General features: G+C 44.3%; 1 protein-coding gene across 1 annotated transcript in view; it reads right to left on the reverse strand.

The window, feature by feature from the left end:
- Positions 1-195: 195 nt before the first annotated feature.
- Positions 196-19210, reverse strand: part of LOC119329699 (structural maintenance of chromosomes flexible hinge domain-containing protein GMI1) — a 24831-nt gene continuing 5816 nt past the window's right edge. The window contains exons 11-25 of the mRNA XM_037602770.1: positions 18109-18192; positions 17175-17225; positions 11900-12020; positions 11763-11815; positions 11566-11694; positions 5627-5725; positions 4037-4103; positions 3884-3966; positions 3517-3783; positions 3282-3440; positions 2518-2632; positions 2165-2354; positions 1879-2070; positions 946-1257; positions 196-669 (exon numbers count right to left, since the gene is read on the reverse strand). Of these exons, the coding sequence (XP_037458667.1) occupies positions 408-669; positions 946-1257; positions 1879-2070; positions 2165-2354; positions 2518-2632; positions 3282-3440; positions 3517-3783; positions 3884-3966; positions 4037-4103; positions 5627-5725; positions 11566-11694; positions 11763-11815; positions 11900-12020; positions 17175-17225; positions 18109-18192 (2184 nt within the window). The 3' untranslated portion in view covers positions 196-407. The remainder of the gene's footprint in view (positions 670-945; positions 1258-1878; positions 2071-2164; positions 2355-2517; positions 2633-3281; positions 3441-3516; positions 3784-3883; positions 3967-4036; positions 4104-5626; positions 5726-11565; positions 11695-11762; positions 11816-11899; positions 12021-17174; positions 17226-18108; positions 18193-19210) is intronic.

The raw sequence follows: 19210 nt of genomic DNA on the forward strand, positions 1-19210 counted from the left end.
AGACAGCTTTTCCTTTCTTTCTTTTTTCCCTCTTATTTCCTGCCCAACCCACGCATTCGACGTGGCACGCGCCAGCAACCCCCTTGATGCACACCTTATTGTTTTGGATTGCCATGTGCTGCCTTTTTTAACAGCATGTGCAACAATTTTCAGAGCAGCAGCGGCACATAGAAATACTATGCATAACTCACAAGAGAACTGAACGCGGTAAATTGATACGCATTAGATTTAGTCAAACACTGCCTAGTTGCATTGTTAGTAGCATGTTAATCAGTCCATCAGCTAATCCCATACAAAACTAGAGGAACAAGATTCATAAACAACTAGAACAGTTCAGCAGTTAATATGATGCCGTGTGATCATCTTTGTAGACCACATTGTTAGATTGCTACAAGCCCATTCGTCAACTATGACACTGGGTGATACTGATCAAGCTGGCTGCCACTGGGCTGGCTCATTACCTCCGCCATCTCGTCGAATTTGCGTTTCTTCTTGTTGCGCTTCATGACCAATTTCTGCCGATTCTCTTCAGCTCTTCTTATCTTGTTCTCCACCGTTTCCAGAACATTCTTCTCTGCGTTCATCTTTTTTACTTTGGTGAACACATCCTCAGGGTCTTCCAGAATGTCAGGAGCATCAGGCATGACGGGAAATATGATCTCCGGGTCACTGTGAAATGATCAGATGATAAGTATGGACCGCATAGATGATGTCACAAAACATCAATGACAAAAATTAAGAGCGGATAATTCATGTTTTGGTACAAGTACAACTCATGGTGAAATATATTTATGAATGCCAAATCCAAACCAACTAATGTCGAAACAGTCGATAGTCAACCAACGAACTGAGTCTCATTTGACAACCTGATTAATAAATGGCCAACTTGGGAGAAAATCACCAGTTCATTCTGCCTTTGTTCAAAAAACGTAAAAAATAACTGACCTGTAACCAAGCAGCAGCATACCATCACCCTTTATAATCCCACCATCCAAAGATATAGCCCCATTCCTCAAATGAGGCATTGCTTGCCGCATGTCATTCCGTGTTTCATAAACTTGAAGCTCTCCAAAGAGCCTATAAAATAAGGTTTCACGGAGACCATGTCCACTACTTGTGATTATCTCCAAGTTCTCTGCAGAAAGATTGATCAAGTTGACCGCAAACCCACGAAATCCCTTGGGCGTCTCCGAATGTGGAAAAGGCAGATTTAGCTTTTTTTGCCTTATGTTCCAAAAGACGTCTCCATTATATGGCCTGTCAAATAAACATTTATTAAAAATGCTGAGTTATCTATCTTGTATGGCCTGCCAAACAATTGAATTTATGCGATAGAATTGAATAGACAAATAGAAGAAATTGCACAAGATTTCGTTTCTCAAAATTTTGACAGAAAAATGTTCTATCACTATTTTTAACTAGAAACATTTATCAAAAATGCTGAGTTATCTATCTTGTATGGCCTGCCTAACAATTGAATCTATGTGAGAATTGAATAGAACAAATTATCATCTCATAGTAGAAACTGCACATAAAATTTATTCTCAAAATTTCAACAGTTTTATATATTAGTACTTTGTGTTAGATAAGATAGGTAAATCCACATTTTGTTGATGATACAAGTAGGATTATCACCATATGGCAATCAGCAAACTACGTTTGCAACTTTTACACATACACTTTTTCATATTAGTCATACACAAGCAACGGGGGTTGAAGGGCTTCTGCTTATGGCTATGAACAGGTTCAGGGTTCAGAAGACTGTAAACCAGGAATTTTTTAGTTTACTGATGCATTAGCAGCACTCCGGTTTCAAATTTTCTAACACCCAGAAATGCATCTACAGACCTGCTAAAATTAAGTAAATATAGATATTACCTTATTTCATCCAGGCATATGATAGGAAATCTCCTGCTTATTGGGACTCCTAGTTTAGCTGCTTCCTGATGAATACCAAAGCGAATATCCACATTTCCTTCAGTGTCATATTTTTCAAAGTAATTAGCAGCGTCCTGAGTCTTGCAAACCACTGCAAGCATGTTGTCTTCACCAAGATACACAGAAAGCATCCTACCAAATGAAAAGACAGAGATTCAGATGAATAAAATTATGCATCATGTTAGAATAGGTCTGACATAAATAATGTAGGAGTCTGCAAATTTACCTACTGAGCTCTCTGTTAGCAACAGTTCCGAGAAGAGCAACAATACCAACAACTTCATCCTTGAAAGATCGCTCTGGTGCATATGCTTTACGGTTGGAGAGATTACATAGAACAGCAGCAGCAGTACCAACATTCTCTTCAATTTTATGACGAGTTATCTCTTTTGCGCCAACTCTGTGGCCAATCTCATCTGCATACATGAAAATTAAATTATATAAAGCGACGAGCGGGGAAGACAAGTGCAGGTATAAGAGTAATGTAACAGAGCCCATTATAATGAGACCATGCAGATTAAGTCCATACTCAGCGAAAGACAAAAGCAATAAAAATTTTGCACGAGCACAGAAAATAACCTTTCAGACTGGCAATACGATTCTCCACAGATTTCTTTTGAGAATCAAGAAATTTAATCATTTCTTCTTCAGAGCGTATATTGGAATCAATTGATTCAATCTCATCAGAAACTTTCTGAAAAAAGTGACAAATTAAGGCACGGACAAGCTAATAATAATATTCTGCAGGTCAAAAAAATTGTAACCTCTAATCAAGCTATAACAACCTTTATTTAATGGTGTACGTATCATAGATTTTGAATCAAAATACACATAATATTTTCAACTACCAAATAGTTATTAATTTTATGAATAATTTAATGATTTATTCTGTCAGAAGGTTTGTATTTTTCTTGATATGCACAGGAGAAGGAACCCCTCTAGCGTTATAATAAGCAACAATTCAACTCAGCTCTACTTCATCAACAATTTAATGATTGGATGGTTTCCATCAACATTGTATTTTGAGTTTTGCACAATATACATTAGACTAACCAGGATAACAGAGGATGCTGAAAAAACAAATCACTGCACTAAATGGGTATTAAGTTTCCATACCAACATCATAAAGACATGTATTGACCCACGGTGCATCATATGCAAATAGCAATAACCTTGGCGCTATTTTGTTTAAATCTGAGTTTGTAGTTTTCTTGAAAAAAGTTTGAGTTCAGAAAACGTTCTAGTTTGAATAATGTATTCCTTAGTAGTTTTTTAAGATTTAAATAAGCCAGAGGACTTCAGCAACACTAGAAATGTTAAATCAAGGTATTGAAGGCTTTTACCCTCAGAGCATCCTCAATGTATCTAACAGATTGACAAGAAGCAAGTTGACTTGGAGATAAAAGATCTTGACTTGATAGAGATGAAGTTGGGTAGCTGCATATAGGTTCAAAGTCGTTCTCCGAGTTTACTCGCACTAAATCAAGAGCATAAACATGAATCTGCCAAAGGAAAATCCAGGACTTCAGTCTGAAATAATTATAAATTGTGCAACAAGAGCTACCTTGTAAGATCAACCTGAATTATTGTTTCCAGGTCAGCAAAATGTGTATGATATGCCACAAAACTGACTGTTCCTGGTTCATTAGGAACCTGTGCACGAGGAAGAACACATCTTCCATGTTCAAATGCATATTGTGCTCCTTGCACATCTTTTAATTGATTCGACCTGATGCTAAGTGTATGTTGGAGTCCATGTATTGACTCGTCAATCACTCCATCACAGTCAGAAACTTCAAATATTATGTTCTCCAAGAAGGTCCCAGCAGGACAACTTTCCGGAACCTGACAAGTAATAATAATCACGAGGCTTCCACCTTTTGAACAAAATTAAGCACCACGATGTCACTAATAAGAAATCAAATGAACGAATCAGTATTACTACCTTAACAGCTTTCAAATTCCTGATAGCAATTTGAAATGTTCTATTGAAAATCTTTTTCTTGTGATGAAAAATCGTCAAACAAGCTGCACAAATATGCACATAATTATTAGAATGAAAATGTACCAGCAATATTGGAACCACTATGTAACTGACCTTCTGAACCAAATCCGCTAACAACTTTAAGCATTCCACGTAGGTCAACAAATCCTTTGCTGTTTACCTGCAAAATTAACAATATAGTTTATATGCCGACAGACTACAACTGTAAAATTGTCAAACAATTTAAGGGCTCCCAAGATGGTTGAGACACGAGGTAGAAAATAGGCAACGGTTAAGTCCCTGTTCTACAACGATAAAATTGCTATAACACAGTCAAGAAGCAAAGTTCCACCGAAAGCCTTAAATATCGTATTTTATGTATTTGTAATGAGGGTACAAAACCTTGCATTAATATGTTTCTTTTTGTTGAAAAATGAATGAGTCTTCCATATGATGGAACCATAGATTTGGAAAAGAATAGGAGTGCAGGATATAAAAGGGTGCTGCATCATCCAATCAATTAGAACCATGTAATTAACAAGCTACTCTTAGTCCCTCATCAGTCATCATAATGTCAAAACAACGGGGTTCAGGTGGCATAGCTCTGGGTTTCGCTAATGCTTCTAGTCCGGTTGAGGGTAGGCCAAGTCAAGCATAGGTAGGAATTGGACCAGACCAGGCTTAGCCTCGTTGAGCCAGTCCATTTGTCAAAAATCTAATAATTCTCCAACCGCTCCCAAATTCAGAAGCAGCAAATCCCAAAGCATCGAAACTAGAGGGGTAAAGTCTTTAGTTTCCTGTTTCCCTGCATACATTTTGCCCCTGTTAAAATGTACTTACTTACTCCCTCAGTTTCTTTTTAGTCTGCATATAAGATTTGGTCAAAGTCAAACTTTGTAAAGTTTGACCAACTTTATAGAAAAAATATTAACATCTACAATACTAAAGGTATATGGTATGAAAGTTTATTTCATGATGCATCTAACAATATTGATTTCATATTGTGAATCTTAATATTTTTTTCTATAAACTTAGTCAAAGCTAAGAAAGTTTGACTTTGACCAAATCTTATATGCAGACTAAAAAGAAACGGAGGGAGTACTTACTAAGCCTTTTGTCCCAAACAAGTTGGGGTAGGCTAGATATGAAACCCTTTCACGAGGACTTCCCAGGAGGTCACCCATCCTAGTACTACTCTCGCCCAAATGGGTTTCATACCCAAAGGACTGGCTAGTTTTTACGTTGGCTCGCCAAGCCTATCACAACCCTTAGATATGAAACCCTTTCACGAGGACTTCCCAGGAGGTCAGCCATCCTAGTACTACTCTCGCTCAAATGGGTTTCATACCCATGGGACTGGCTAGTTTTTACGTTGGCTCGCCAAGCCTATCACAACCCTCCTCCTTTACCCGGGCTTGGGGCCGGCTATGCCTAGAAGACATAGGCGGAGTTGCCCCTGTTAAAATGTAGCAGCTCAAATTTTTTCCACCTCATTGACAACTCTGACTGGAAGTCTATTTTTACGTTACTAAATTACATAGAAGAAAATAGCAAAATACAGCACGTGCAAAGAACGATATTTCTTTTAACAATCTCCACTGCAGGACTGTTACCGAGCGCACCACATCATTCTGGCTAATGTTAACCTGGTCAAAATATACATTTACTAGCATTGCAAAAATACAGTTTAAAACAAACGATTACCTTTCGAACAGGTCCGCATTTATCTACAAAGGAGAATCCAACAGTATTAACAATAAGTTCCGTCCCTTCTTCAACATGATTGCCACAATGATCGAGCACCTGCGAATGGTTGAAACAGTATATAGAGGGTAATTTTCGGAAACTGCATACGAGAAATTAGTAAAACAAGCCCCATCGCAAAAGGTAAAAAAATTATTAGATAGTAAACCTAATAAAAATGGTAGAAAAGATATATATATGCCATTACAAAAATCCATGTCTGAAAAATGCCACTACAACCTCTCATACTCACTCAGATGCGATTATCCATCTTTTCCCTCAATTTCAAGTCAATACAGGTGAGTATTTGACCTAGTATTTTTGTATGGACAATAATCCCCCTAACCTAATTGCTTTAGTCATCCATCTAGCGTATTTTTGTATTTTTGCAGCAGCGCACGACATGGCAGCATGCAGGAGGCAGGCTAGAGAGTATTGTGGGGTGAGATGAGGGTGAGAGATGGGGTAGGGCATGAGGGTTGTTGGGTGACATGTATGGACTATTTAATATTGTTCAACATAGGGATGTTGTTCTTGGAGTGGAGAACCCACAGGCTCACTTCTGACAGGCTCTCATTGGTCAGCATTTGGCAGACTAGAATGAGATCATCCTCAAGGTTGCCGAGGTGCAACTAACTCAAGAGCAAGATGGGCTTAAGTGGGGCCTTCATACTGGTGGGGCTTTTACAGTGCACTCCATGTATTCAGTTTAGATCTAAGCAATTTTTGGGTCTAAAAGTATCATCAAAGATCAAGGTTTTCCTATGGTTCATATGTCAAAAAGTCATCCTTATCAAGGAGAATTTCATTAAATGCAAGTGGGAGGGGATGCACGATGTAGCTTCTGTTATGAGCAGGAAACCATCCAACGTCTCTTTTTCGATTGTGTTTTGGCACGTATTGCATGGCAAGTTTTATAATTAGCTTTTAATGAAGACGACTAGGCTCATGCCAACAGTACTTTTCAGAAATTTTACATATTTATATATACTGGGAAAAGGAGAGTACCATTTAGGCATGGTAACAGTACAACTATCTTTTGATGAAATACGTAGTTCTTTTAACTTCTAAAAGGTTCTCAAAAAGGGGGTAATTTTTTCTCAAAAGCAACGCTCAATGAAGCAGGAGCAAGAAGTCCATCTGAGTAACAAAAACATCAAAATATTTTTTTCGAGAAAACGCAAAGGACTCTTTGCGTTTCATTTCATTGAAGAGATGAGAAAGTACAATCCTCCTAGGAGGTGGTGGTTATATGGATTAGCACCCTATCAGTGGACATCCCAGCTAGTGGGGAGGACTACCCTGAGACCCAAAGCGCCAGCTTGTGCCCAACATTTGGCTTCGGCCTTAATCCTATCTACGAGTGCGGTAGCCGAGGGCCGTGCATTCTTGAAGACGCACTCGTTGCGCTGTTTCCAGATCATCCAAGGAACGAGCATGGTGATGGATTGCAGACCTTTCCGTAGCGCCTGTGGGGTCTGCCCTTTCGTTCGTTGCCACCAGTCCGTGAGGCTGGGTTCATTGCTTGGCGGTTGAGAAGGTATCCTCGCCCAAGCCAGCACGTCGTACCAAACCTGCCGCGTAAACGGGCACTCTAGGAGCAGGTGCCACATCGACTCAGGGGCCTGATCACAGAGGAGGCATCGTGGATGGTGCTGTAGGCCGCGACGGGCGAGTCTATCCGCTGTCCAGTGAAAGAAATGGACGCGTCGCGGTGCCCAGCTCTTCCAGGTAAGCTTCCAGGAGGGGCATTTCATAGATCCGTGGAAGGCTGCAGCGTAGCATGACCGTGCCGTATAGGTGCCACTAGCCGTCCATCTCCAGAGCATCTGGTCAGGCCGGTTTGGTAGGCTGATGTGCTGCACGGCATGCCAAAGTCTGAGATATTGGCCAATCTCATGAATCCCTATCGCTCCTTGGATGTCGCGAGCCCAAGCGTTGCCCGCAAGGCCTGCGGCCACCGTTCTTGACTTGCGTCGCCGTTTGGGGATGCATTGGTAGAGTGCCGGTGCGAGTTCGCGCACGGACTGACCATTGAGCCATCGGTCATTCCAAAACAGTGCCGTCAGTCCATCACCGAGCACCATGGTCGTCGATGCGTAGAGCAACGCGCGCTCCTCGCTGGAAAACTGGAGGTCGAGGCCTCGCCATGCGCGATCGTCGTCCGTGTGGGAGAGCCACATCCAGCGCAGGCGCAGCGCGAGGCCAGCGCGCTCCAGATCCTGGACCCCAAGCCCGCCGTACTCGAGCGGGCGGCACACACGTCGCCAGTTGACGTGGCAGTGTCCGCCATTAGCAACAGCGCGCCCGGCCCACAAGAAGCCGCACTGGATCTTTTCGAGCTGTCTCAAGGTCTTCTTGGGCGGCGCAAACGCGAGCAGTTGATGTATCGGGATCACGGCGAGCACCGATTTGACCAAAGCCAGCCGCCCGGTTTTGTTCATGAGCCATGCTTTCCATGTGGGGAGCCGAGCAGCCACCGAGTCGACGAGGGGTTGTAGTTGGGCAGCCGAGGGGCGGCGTAGCGTGAGAGGGATGCCAAGATAAGTAATGGGCAGCTCCGCCTTCGTGCATCCCACCTGGTCAATTGTTGCAGCCACCTCGGGGTCGCCATTGAGGGTAGTGGCGGAGCTTTTGGCATAGTTCACTCGGAGGCCGCTAGCTTCACTGAATATAGCCAGGATCGCACGTACGGCCTCCACGTCGCCATGCGTGGCGTGGCAAAATAGCATCACGTCGTCGGCGTACAGGGATATGGCCGGAATGTCTCGTCGGGGGTGCAGCCGCTGCAATATGCCGGCGTCGTGGGCACGGCTGATTAGGCGCCCAAGGATGTCCACGGCGAGCACGAAGAGCTGCGGAGATACGGGGTCTCCCTGGCGCAGCCCGCAGCACCAAACTGGTGGTCCCGGTTCACCGTTGATCATGATCCGAGTGCTCGAGGATGATAGCAAGATCGCGAGCCACTCCCTGAAGCGAGGTCCGAATCCGTATTGGCCAAGAGCCTCGAAAAGGAAGGGCCATGACAGGGAGTCGATGGCGCGCGTCAGATCTAGCTTGAGCATCACTCTCGGATTGCTTGACGAGGACAAAGTTGTCGTGCAAGCTCCGTCCCGGAATGAAAGCGTTCTGGTGGCGGCTAACCATGTCTCCCAGTCTGGGCGCTAGGCGGAGCGATAGCACCTTCGCGAAGATCTTTGCCACAAGGTGGATGAGGCAGATTGGCCGGTAGTCGCGGAGTTGGCACGCGTCTGCTCGCTTTGGGAGTAATGTCAAGAGGGCCTGGTTGAGCTTGCTGAATCCGCGGCCGCGCAGCTCAAAGAGCTGCTGGAAGGTGTCGAGGAAGTCTTGCTTGATGATGCTCCAGCAGGCCCGCAAAAATTCCGCAGTGAATCCGTCCGGTCCGGCCCCGGCGCTTTGCGAGCCGGGAGGCGCTTGACGGCGTCCCAAATCTCCTCCGGGCTGAATGGTGCCTCGAGGTCAGTCAGGTCATGGGGCTCGATGATCTGCGATAGATCCAGCGTGTGGTTGCGGGCGGCGGAGGAGCCAAGGAGCTCGTCAAAGTACGTGAAGGCCGCTTGAGCCATTCCCTCCTGATCAGTGATCACTTGTCCATCGGTCACAAGGCGGAATATGTGATTCTTCTGTCGGCGGAATGAACATTGCCGGTGGAAGAAGGCTGTGTTGGCATCGCCGTCCTTGAGCGTGGTGATCCGCGCTCGTTGCCTCGCGATTGTGCGCTCGAGAGAAGCCAGCCCCAAGTATGAGATCTTGAGCTGTTTTCGCAGCCAATCTTCCGGGGGAGAGAGCGCGCGGTCTTCCTGGGCTTTGTCAAAACGCGATATGAGCTCGCGGGAGATGGCCATCTTGTCACGAATGCAACCCTTGGACCTGGCGCTCCAACTTGTCAATGCGCGGGCCGTGCTCTTAAGGCGTAGCATGAGGCCCCGGAAAGGGTCCGGGTCATGCACCGATCCCCAGGCCGCGGCAACCGTGTCGTGGAATCCGTCAAGTCGCAGCCAGAAATCCTCAAAGTGGAACCTCCGGTGCGCGACGTGCGTGGGTGCGCAGTCAAGGAGGAGCGGGCAATGGTCGGACACGACGGAGGCGAGGCATCTCAAGTGACAGTCACCATGCGCGTCCTCCCAGTCCACGGTGCAAAACACGCGGTCTAGGTGCACCAGGGTGGGCGGGGTTTGCTCGTTGGACCACGTAAATCTTCTCCCATTGAGGTATACTTCCTTGAGCGCAAGATCGTTGACGAGGCGGCGAAATCTTCCCATCATGCGGCGATTTAGGTTGCCGTTATTCTTGTCTTCATCACGAAGGATCAAGTTGAAGTCACCGCATAGCATCCAAGGCCCGGGGCAGTCTGCGCGTATATCGCGAATCTCCTGCAGAAAGGCGATCTTTTCCGCGTCCTCTTGGGGGCCGTAAACGACGGACATCCACCAAGGCGTGCCACTGGCCGTGGCCACTCTTGCGGTGACGGCATTTGTGGTGAACAGGTGGTCAGTGATCGACACGACCCTGCTCTTCCACGCGAGCAGGATGCCTCCCCTCGTGTCGTTCGCCGGAAGGTATGTGTAGTCGTCAAACTCCGAACCGAGGGCATCGAGGACAACGGACGAGCACATCAAGGCCATTTTAGTTTCTTGTAGGCATACAATGGAGGCTCCGGTGGTGTTGAGCAACGATCTAACGGCAAAGCGCCGGGCACGCGCGTTGAGGCCGCGCACATTCCATATAGCTATCTTGATGGCATGATCCATGGGTGCACATGATCGACGGGGCGGACGTTACGGTATCCCTATGGAGAGCCGGCCAACCGAGCGGTGGTCGTCGCAGCAGCCGCGGTAGAGAAGTCCGCGGGTAGCTCTCGGTCTACTAGGGCAGCGATGGTCGTGAGTACCGAGAGCGGGATGGGTACCGCAAACATGTCGTCGTACGCCTTCATCTCGGCCGCGGTGATCCTCTGGTTGGTCCACAGTATCTTACAGAAGTCGACCGCCTAGTTTCTAATCCCTCTGTCCCATAATATAAGCTGTTATTACATTCAATATACTCACATATTAGATGTAATAACGTCTTATATTATGGGACAGAGGGAGTACGTTGTAGACAAATATCACTGAGGTACTTATAGTAGCATGTAAAAGACAAAAGTTAACAACATGACCTAGTATTTGAGAAGCACCAAACTGAGAAACATAACTTAGTCCTGAACTAGACAGGTCTAGGAGGCTAAAGCAGAGTTTATAACCATTATGAGCAGCATCATTATTAGATGGTGAGAAATTCAAATGACACATAACATATTAAGCAAGAGCTTCTGTAGAGAACCAGCCAAAATTATCTCATGAAACGAGGTTCAGGTTGCTTAGGCCAAATTAGATAATGAAATGGTTCACTAATGAAACAATGTTTTAGTACTATTTCTGATAATAAAATGAAAGGACACGCAGACAGAATTATTAACAATTGGCACGCTTAATACTTCTAACAAGAAAAAATTGGCAAGGGTAGGTGAAAAGTTGAATATATTTATGGGAATATTAAGATGACATTCAATATAAATGAAGCTGCCCATGAATCAGCTTACCTAACACACACAGAAATAAAAGAAAATATAGTAGTAATACTGACAACGTGGAAAAGCACACAAATTGATCAGATTAGAAAAAACAATCATTGAAGTACATAGGAAAATGCTGGGAAGATTACAAAGACGGAGAGGAAAAGATAAGCTGTAGAAAAAACCCAGTATGGCAGACATCAGAATAGCCTTATGCAGGCACCAAAGATACACTTGCTCACTTGCTATGTGCAATCATAATCAAAAGAAATGTCTACGAAGGAAACATCTTATTGGGGTGGGTTTTCGAGTACGAATAGCGTACCCATCTTGCATCAGGGAGTAACCGGCCAAGTCGGCGGACTGACACACGTGAAAAATTGTCAAAGTTTTCTTTCACCCCCAAGGCATTTTCGCTTAACTTTTCTAAAATAGAATCGATAGATTCTTTTCCCTGTGAAAAGAAATTGTTGTCATGGTAGGAAATTATAAGCTAGCTGTTTAATAGTTATTCCATTATACCTTGACAATTGGAAAGTATACACACTTGATCCGAGCATGTGCTTGGCGACTAGCTGTGATTCATCATGAGTATAAATTAGGGAAAGACATGCAGTAAAAATATATGTTTATAATTTTAAGTTAAAATAATTTGTTACCTGCATTTGTTGAAGTACAAGCAAATTTTAGATGCAGATCGAAATCAGGACCATTAGAAGAGTGCAGATTAGTAAGTGTCACTTCACTTTCCTGTATTTCTGCTAAATCTACACCATTCACCTGAAGATAAAACAGATCCAGAAAACACAGCTATAAAAACAAAATATACATAAGGCCCCTGAACATAGCAGAGCTATAGTCAGTATTTGATCATAAAGTAGACAAATCTAAGACAAGTAATTCGGGATGGAGGGAGTATGTCCATATTACATAAATATAGTAAGGCAGATCGTAACACAAGCTTGCTTGATTTCCTGGAGAACTCCGTTCATATTACTCCCCTGCCCCCACCCCCTTTCTAATTTTCAGAAGTCCAAATTACACCATAAGAAATAAACTACTCATGCCTTTTAACCAAGTGCAAATTTCATCCACTTGGACGATGACTACTCCTTAGTTGAAAGGAACATAGTGCAAACCAAAAATTCATTGGAAACAACACCACATGGGTTGCTGAAATCAGTATCCCGTATATGTGTTGTTATGTTTTGTGGGTGAAGCCCAGGGACAGCCCCATAAGATGCATGGTGTCTAAGGCTAGGGGTTTTCAAATTTGTCCAGTCAATTAACTCATCTCCCAAAGATAAGACTAGATTTCTCTTCCCAAGTATGTTAGACAACTGCAGCGACTTCCGCGGCCGGGCCTTCGTCCCGTCTGTTGAAGGAGACGACCAGGTCATGGAAGCCATGGCCAGGTTCGATGAGGGACTGCCGCTCATCCAAAACGCCCCTCCGTCCCCGCTGGCGGTCGAAGCCAGCAACGATCTTCTGGTCACGCCTCCTGCGGCCACAATCTCCGACGTCCAGCTGCCTCCTCCCGCAGCTTCCCGACCATCTTCAACACCCGCCGGAGCGCTCGCATCTCCAAGTCTGAAGAGCCAACCTGTCTCTCAATGTTGGAGAAGGCCAAGTTGCGCAAGAGGATGAAGCTGGAGGGCAAGAAAGCGGTGAGAGGGCCGGATCTGCTGCTCCCGGAGGTGGAGCTCCTTGAGATCGCCGGGGAGGGGAGCCACCTATCCCGCGCGATGACGCATTGTGCTGGGAAGGTGCTGCTCCCGGAGGTGGATGTCAGACCCGAGTTGTCTGACGGACTAAATTCAGAAAACGCACTCAGAATTCAGAGAATATTACTAGCACAGCTTGATTTCAGAGGGAAGTTCTGCTAGGGTTTTGGTTACAAAAAGACCAACCGGGAACACCAGCGGCTAGGGTTTACCCCAAGGGAGAATAATCATGAGCACGCAGGCTCTCAAAACCTGGCTATATAGCCTTACAAGACTCTAGAAGGTGCGAGAAGCGCACATGGAGGAGAGGGGAGTGGTTGAGCTTTCCAGAGAGATCAACAGCGACGCCTTGACCACCCAGAGCCGTCCGATGAAAGATCAACGCACCACATCTTCTGTAGCTTGCCGAAGCAGTACGAAGCCACCAGGAGCGTTGGATGGAAGATGGATGGTTCCCACAGCTTCACGCCCATGGTTAGAAGTCTGAATTCAACTGAATCACGAAAACAGAGAGAACACTGCAACTGGGTCCTGACAATTCCTCCCGTGCGAGACCAGACCTGTCCTCAAGGCTGAAAGGAAGGAAACACCTTCTGAATGAACTGAGCATCCTCCCAGGTGGCGTCCTGCAATGGCAAGTTGACCCACTTGATCTTCCAGCGTACTACTGGTATGTCGATGTCCCCCTGAGTTCGAGGAACCAATTTCCTTTCCAGAAGCATTTCTGGTTCCAGTAGGATTGTGCCATCTGGGTTGATCAATGGAAGTTTGGGATTGGGCACAGCAGTAGGGCCGATGTGTTTCTTTAACTGGCTGATGTGGAATGTGTGGTGAAGCTTGCAATCCTCTGGTAACAGCAGCTTGTAAGCGACCTTGCCTATTTTTTGTAGGACTCTGAAGGGGCCATAGAATTTTGAATGAAGCTTCAGGCACCTGTGAATGCTTAGTGTGGTATGTCTATACGGTTGCAATTTTAAGTAGACCATGTCTCCCACTTCCAAAGACCGTTCACTTCTCTTTTTGTCTGCATAATGTTTCATTCTTTCCTGTGCTCTAAGTAGGTTGCCCTTGATCTGATTGGCCGTCTGTTCAGCAGTGAGCACAGACGGTAATGTGTCAGTGCTGTCCTCAGGATATAAAGCAGCTTCAGCTAGCATTTGAGGTTTCCTGTTGTACAAGGCCTGAAATGGTGTGATTTGGAGAGCTGTGTGAAAGCTTGTATTGTACCACCACTCAGCCAGGGAAAGCCACTGGTGCCACTTAGTTGGTTTGAGGAAAGCCATGCATCTTAAATAATTCTCCATGCACTGATTAACCCTCTTAGTTTGACCGTCTGATTGGGGGTGATAGGAGGTACTAAGGTGGAGTTTAATTCCCAGCTTCTTGAAAAGTTCCTGCCACAAGTTGCTAGTGAAGATCTTGTCCCTGTCAGTTACTATCACGGATGGAAGACCATGGAGCTTAAAAATATTATCCACAAAAGCCCGTGCTACAGAGCTGACAGTGATAGGGTGTTTCATAGCAATAAAATGGCTGTACTTGGTGAACCTGTCCACAACCACTAGGATTAAATCCTTGTTGTTGGATGTAGGCAGCCCTTCCACGAAATCCATGCTAATATGGCACCAAGCAAAGTCAGGGACCGGCAGTGGCTGTAACAGGCCAGGATATCTGCAATGCTCTGCTTTGTTGATTTGGCAAACAGGACACTGTTTGATATAGTCCACTATTGCTTGTTTCATGCCAGGCCAATGGAATAGTAGCTTGATTCTCTGATATGAAGCTCTATGGCCTGGGTGACCCCCCAATTCAGAGCTGTGTAAAGAAGCAATTAATTTGTTTTGAAGGGGTTTGCTGTTTCCAATCACAACTCTGTCTTTGTATTTGAGAATACCATTCTGGAAAGTGTAGTTGGGCAAGCCTGCAGGATTAATGGATAATTGGGTGATCAAGTCTTTGCACTTGCTGTCAGATTTGTAAGTATCAGTAACCTCTCCTATCCAAGCAGGTTTGGCTATACTAACAAACAAACTATGGAGTTTGTGTTGCACTCTTGAAAGTGCATCAGCAACTCTGTTGGTATTTCCCTTCTTGTACTCAATTGTGTAATTGTATCCCAACAGTTTAACCAAGAGTTTATGCTGAATGCCTTCAGTAAGTTTCTGGTCTTGGATGTACCTTAGACTTTGTTGGTCAGTTCTTATTATCAGAGAAGAAGCTGAAAAGTAATGTTTCCACTGTTTGAGTGCTTCCATAATGGCCAAAGCTTCCTTGTCATAACTGGACCAAGCAATAGCTCTAGGTCCAATTGCTTTGCTGAAGTAAGCAATTGGCCTTCCACCCTGCATGAGAACAGCACCAATTCCATAAGCACAAGCATCAGCTTCTAGCACAAATGGTTTTGTGAAGTCAGGTAGAGCAAGGACAGGAGCTTGGGTCATCTTATGTTTTAGGGTGTTGAATGCCTCTTGCTGCTCATTTGACCACTGGAAATTGTCCTTCTTAAGGGCATTGAAAAGGGGTTTGCAGATATATCCATAATTTTGCACAAATCTTCTGTAATACCCTGTGAGGCCCAAAAAACTTCTCAATTGTGAAACATTTTCAGGGGCAGGCCATTGAGTAATTGCTTCAATCTTCACAGGGTCTGTGGCAACCCCATCTCCCCTAATAATGTGGCCCAGGTACTCCACCTGAGGTTGAGCAAAAATACATTTGCTTAAGTTGACCACCAGTTGGTTTTCCTGTAGGGTTTTAAAAACCTCCTCCAAGTGTGCCAAATGATCCTCCAATGTTTCACTGAATATCAGTATGTCGTCAAAGAAAACCAAAACAAATTTTCTGAGATATTTCTTGAGGATTTTGTTCATTAGCATTTGAAAAGTGGCAGGAGCATTGGTTAGGCCGAAAGGCATGACCAAATATTCATAATGCCCACAATGAGTAGTGAAAGCAGTCTTTTCAATGTCTTCCTCCTTCATTCTTATTTGGTGATAACCACTCTTCAAATTCAATTTGGTAAACACAGTAGCCCCATGAAGCTCATCCAGCAAATCCTCAATAACTGGAATAGGGTATTTGTTCTTGATAGTTTGGGAATTTACTTTTCTGAAATCATTGCACAGCCTCCAAGACAGATCCTTCTTTCTAATCAGAATAGCTGGAGAAGAATAAGGGCTAGAGCTGTCCCTAATTATTTTCTTATTGACCATGTCCTGGATGATTGTCTCCATAGCATTCTTCTGATGATGTGGCAGTCGATAAGGTCTTTGATTGACTACTATGGCCCCGGGCATAAAAGGAATTGCATGGTCACAAGCCCTAGAAGGGGGCAGCATAGTAGGACTAGAGAAGACCTTTTTGTATTTTCCCATCATGGCCTTAATTTGAGGATGCGCAGGGGCCTTTGGTGTAGCTTCAGGTTGTAGCTTGTTTACAACAATGACTGCCCCACAGATTGATTGCTCCAATATATGCTTATCCATGCTAGATTCAGTGACAGGACCAGATGGCAAGCTCTCATCCGAGAAAGTGACCAACTTTTGTTTGTCCTTTGTAATCTGGAATTCCATGAGGTCAAAATCTAACTTCACAGGGTTGTGGGTGGACATCCAATCAGCTCCCAAGATAATGTCATAGCCCTGAAGTTTTAGAATTCGAAAATCTGAAACAAATTCCTCTCCCTGAATGATATATGGACAGTTTGGGGCCATGAATTCAGTCCATAAAGTGCCTCCATTGGCCTACGTCCTGCTTACAGTGTATATTGATCAATGGGAAAACAATGCAAGTGTAACTAGGTGTGTGTGTGTGTGCTTTCAGCTAAAATAACCTATTACTATTTTGTGCTTGACATTTGAAAAGAAGCCAATGTTGGCAGGTTCATTCTAGCCCCTTTTAGCAATCATCTAGCATCATTGATATAGCTAAAACTGGATACAGATGGCCATACCATTCAAGTAGGCCAACTTTTGGCTAGCAGAAGATCTTGCACTGCACAATTATCTAGATATTACAAAGATAAACATGTAAAATAAATAGCTCAGCATTTGATGAATAAGATGCCACTAAAAGAACAAGCTGAAAAGATCCACTCAACAATCAAAGGGGCAAGAAATAAAGGAGAAAAATCCCGTGTTTCCAGTAGTAACTATATGACAATAGTCTTATTATTCAAGCCTACAGTAGTGATAGGAAATTCTGGACAGACCTCAAATTGAACTGGCCTCCTTGTACTCGCAGATCCATTATCCTCGTCATACTGGAAGAATTGACAAGGTATTTCAGTTAGCATAATTTGTTGAGGTAGGTAACTGCACCAGTATGAATTTTAAGAACTTTGCACACAAAATAATTTTAATTCACTTGAGCTGAAAAATACTGAGTTGTAAACCTGTAGAGAGCTCCCAAAATGGCACTGGTTCAACAAGTTATTTGAGATTAGCTCAGACTTGACTTGCCTCAAAGCACAGAATTCGTAAATTCAAGCTGTGCTTCACTCATCATCAATTCAGAATCAGCTTGGACTAGATTTTTTTTACGCGTGCTTGAACTAGATTAAGTACATATACATACTATATTATTACAAACAAGAGGGCAGAATTGAGCTAATCTTGAGCCACATATGTTTCTACTTTGATCTTCTAATACTCCCTCCGATCTATATTAATTTCGCTGATTTAGTACAAAGTTGTACTAAATCAGACAATTAATATGGATCGGAGGGAGTGCTATTCTTTTAGTTTGAACCAATTTCTTAGTTCGTTTTGAGCTTGAGATATTATTTCAAGTGAAAGCATGAACTTTAGTGGGCTTGGTCGAGTTCAGCTTGTTTGAAACCCCAGTACGATGGATAATTGAGACTAAATCAAACAATATGACAATTGTACGAAACAAAATATATCTGACAGCTGCACTGTATCATTGCACTGTACATTCCAACCACATCAGTGAATTGGCCAAGACAAGGAACGAGCATCGTGACATAAATTCTAAAGCAATGTCATATTGCTAGTAAAATCATATGTTTTTCTCCAACATCCACAGAACTGCAAAGTATTCAGCATGTATGTTCGTTTATTTGTACTTCCATCTCATTCAATCAATGCTTCAATAAATGATTATGGATTTGTTCAGAAAGGAACCTGTATATATGGAAAATATATGTCCTTCAGAAATCCTCGAAGTTTAGCTGGCTCCAAGTGCCTATTCAAGCCGTGGATTTCCACCTGTAAATGTTGACAGAAGCATGTGCGTGGACACGCATAAGTGTCGCATTAATGAATTTAACAAGACTAGCAAAAAAAAATTATCATCACAAGAAATCCATGAATCTGGAGAACATAGGTTCCTGAATGCCAAGAACCAGTACTGTTTTGGGTCTAGTATTTGAGTTTGATAAGTCAGCAAAAGCTAGATCTCTAAATTCCATAAATCATCTCAGCTTTAATCATAAGATATAATTAACCGGTGCATGACTCTCAACAGAAATATAGCAAGTTACAAAATCAGAAGTAATGTGTACTAGATATTTTTAAGTGTTGCATAATCCTAGATAGTAGAGCTAATTTTGTTTCCTTAACCGTGGGTATATACAAATGATAAAGCTTTCACATCGACAAGGATAAACATGCCACATCAAACCATAGCTGATGCGGAGCATCCCAAGGTCATCCCCATGGACCTACCATCGTCTCACCGAGTGACTAGCGGACCAATGACACAAGCACGTGCAAGAGCCCTCGAAACTAAGGTGAACTCACTCCTCTCCGAACTACCACTTACCATACATGAGAATTGGCTACTACCTCAAGCGGAAACCCTATGTGTGATCAGGTGTTTGGAGGAAGGCCACGGACCAACCACATTCAACGGACAAGACGGTGAGGACGCCAAGTTCACGGGACAAGAAGAACTGCTCGAAGTCCCCAGGCTCCGGACGACCGACGAACCCCGGACGTCCGACGACCTCCAGGCTCCGGACGTCCGGCCCTCTCCGGACGACCGACACTTCCATACCCGAGCCAAAACTACGGATTTCCGAAGCGCTACGGACGACCGACGACCTCCAGGCTCCGGACGTCCGACCCCGACCGGACGTCCGACCGAAGTCCACCCGAGCCGAATCTACGGACGTCCGACAGGCACCGGACGTCCGGACCCTCGCAAGCCTCCGGACGACCGGTGACTCCCGCACGTCCGGCGCCTGTGCGCTGCCATGTGTTGGGGCGCAGCCCATGTACCCCC

The sequence above is a fragment of the Triticum dicoccoides genome, chromosome 7A, assembly GCF_002162155.2.
Source record: "Triticum dicoccoides isolate Atlit2015 ecotype Zavitan chromosome 7A, WEW_v2.0, whole genome shotgun sequence".
NCBI classification, from domain to species: Eukaryota; Viridiplantae; Streptophyta; class Magnoliopsida; order Poales; family Poaceae; genus Triticum; species Triticum dicoccoides.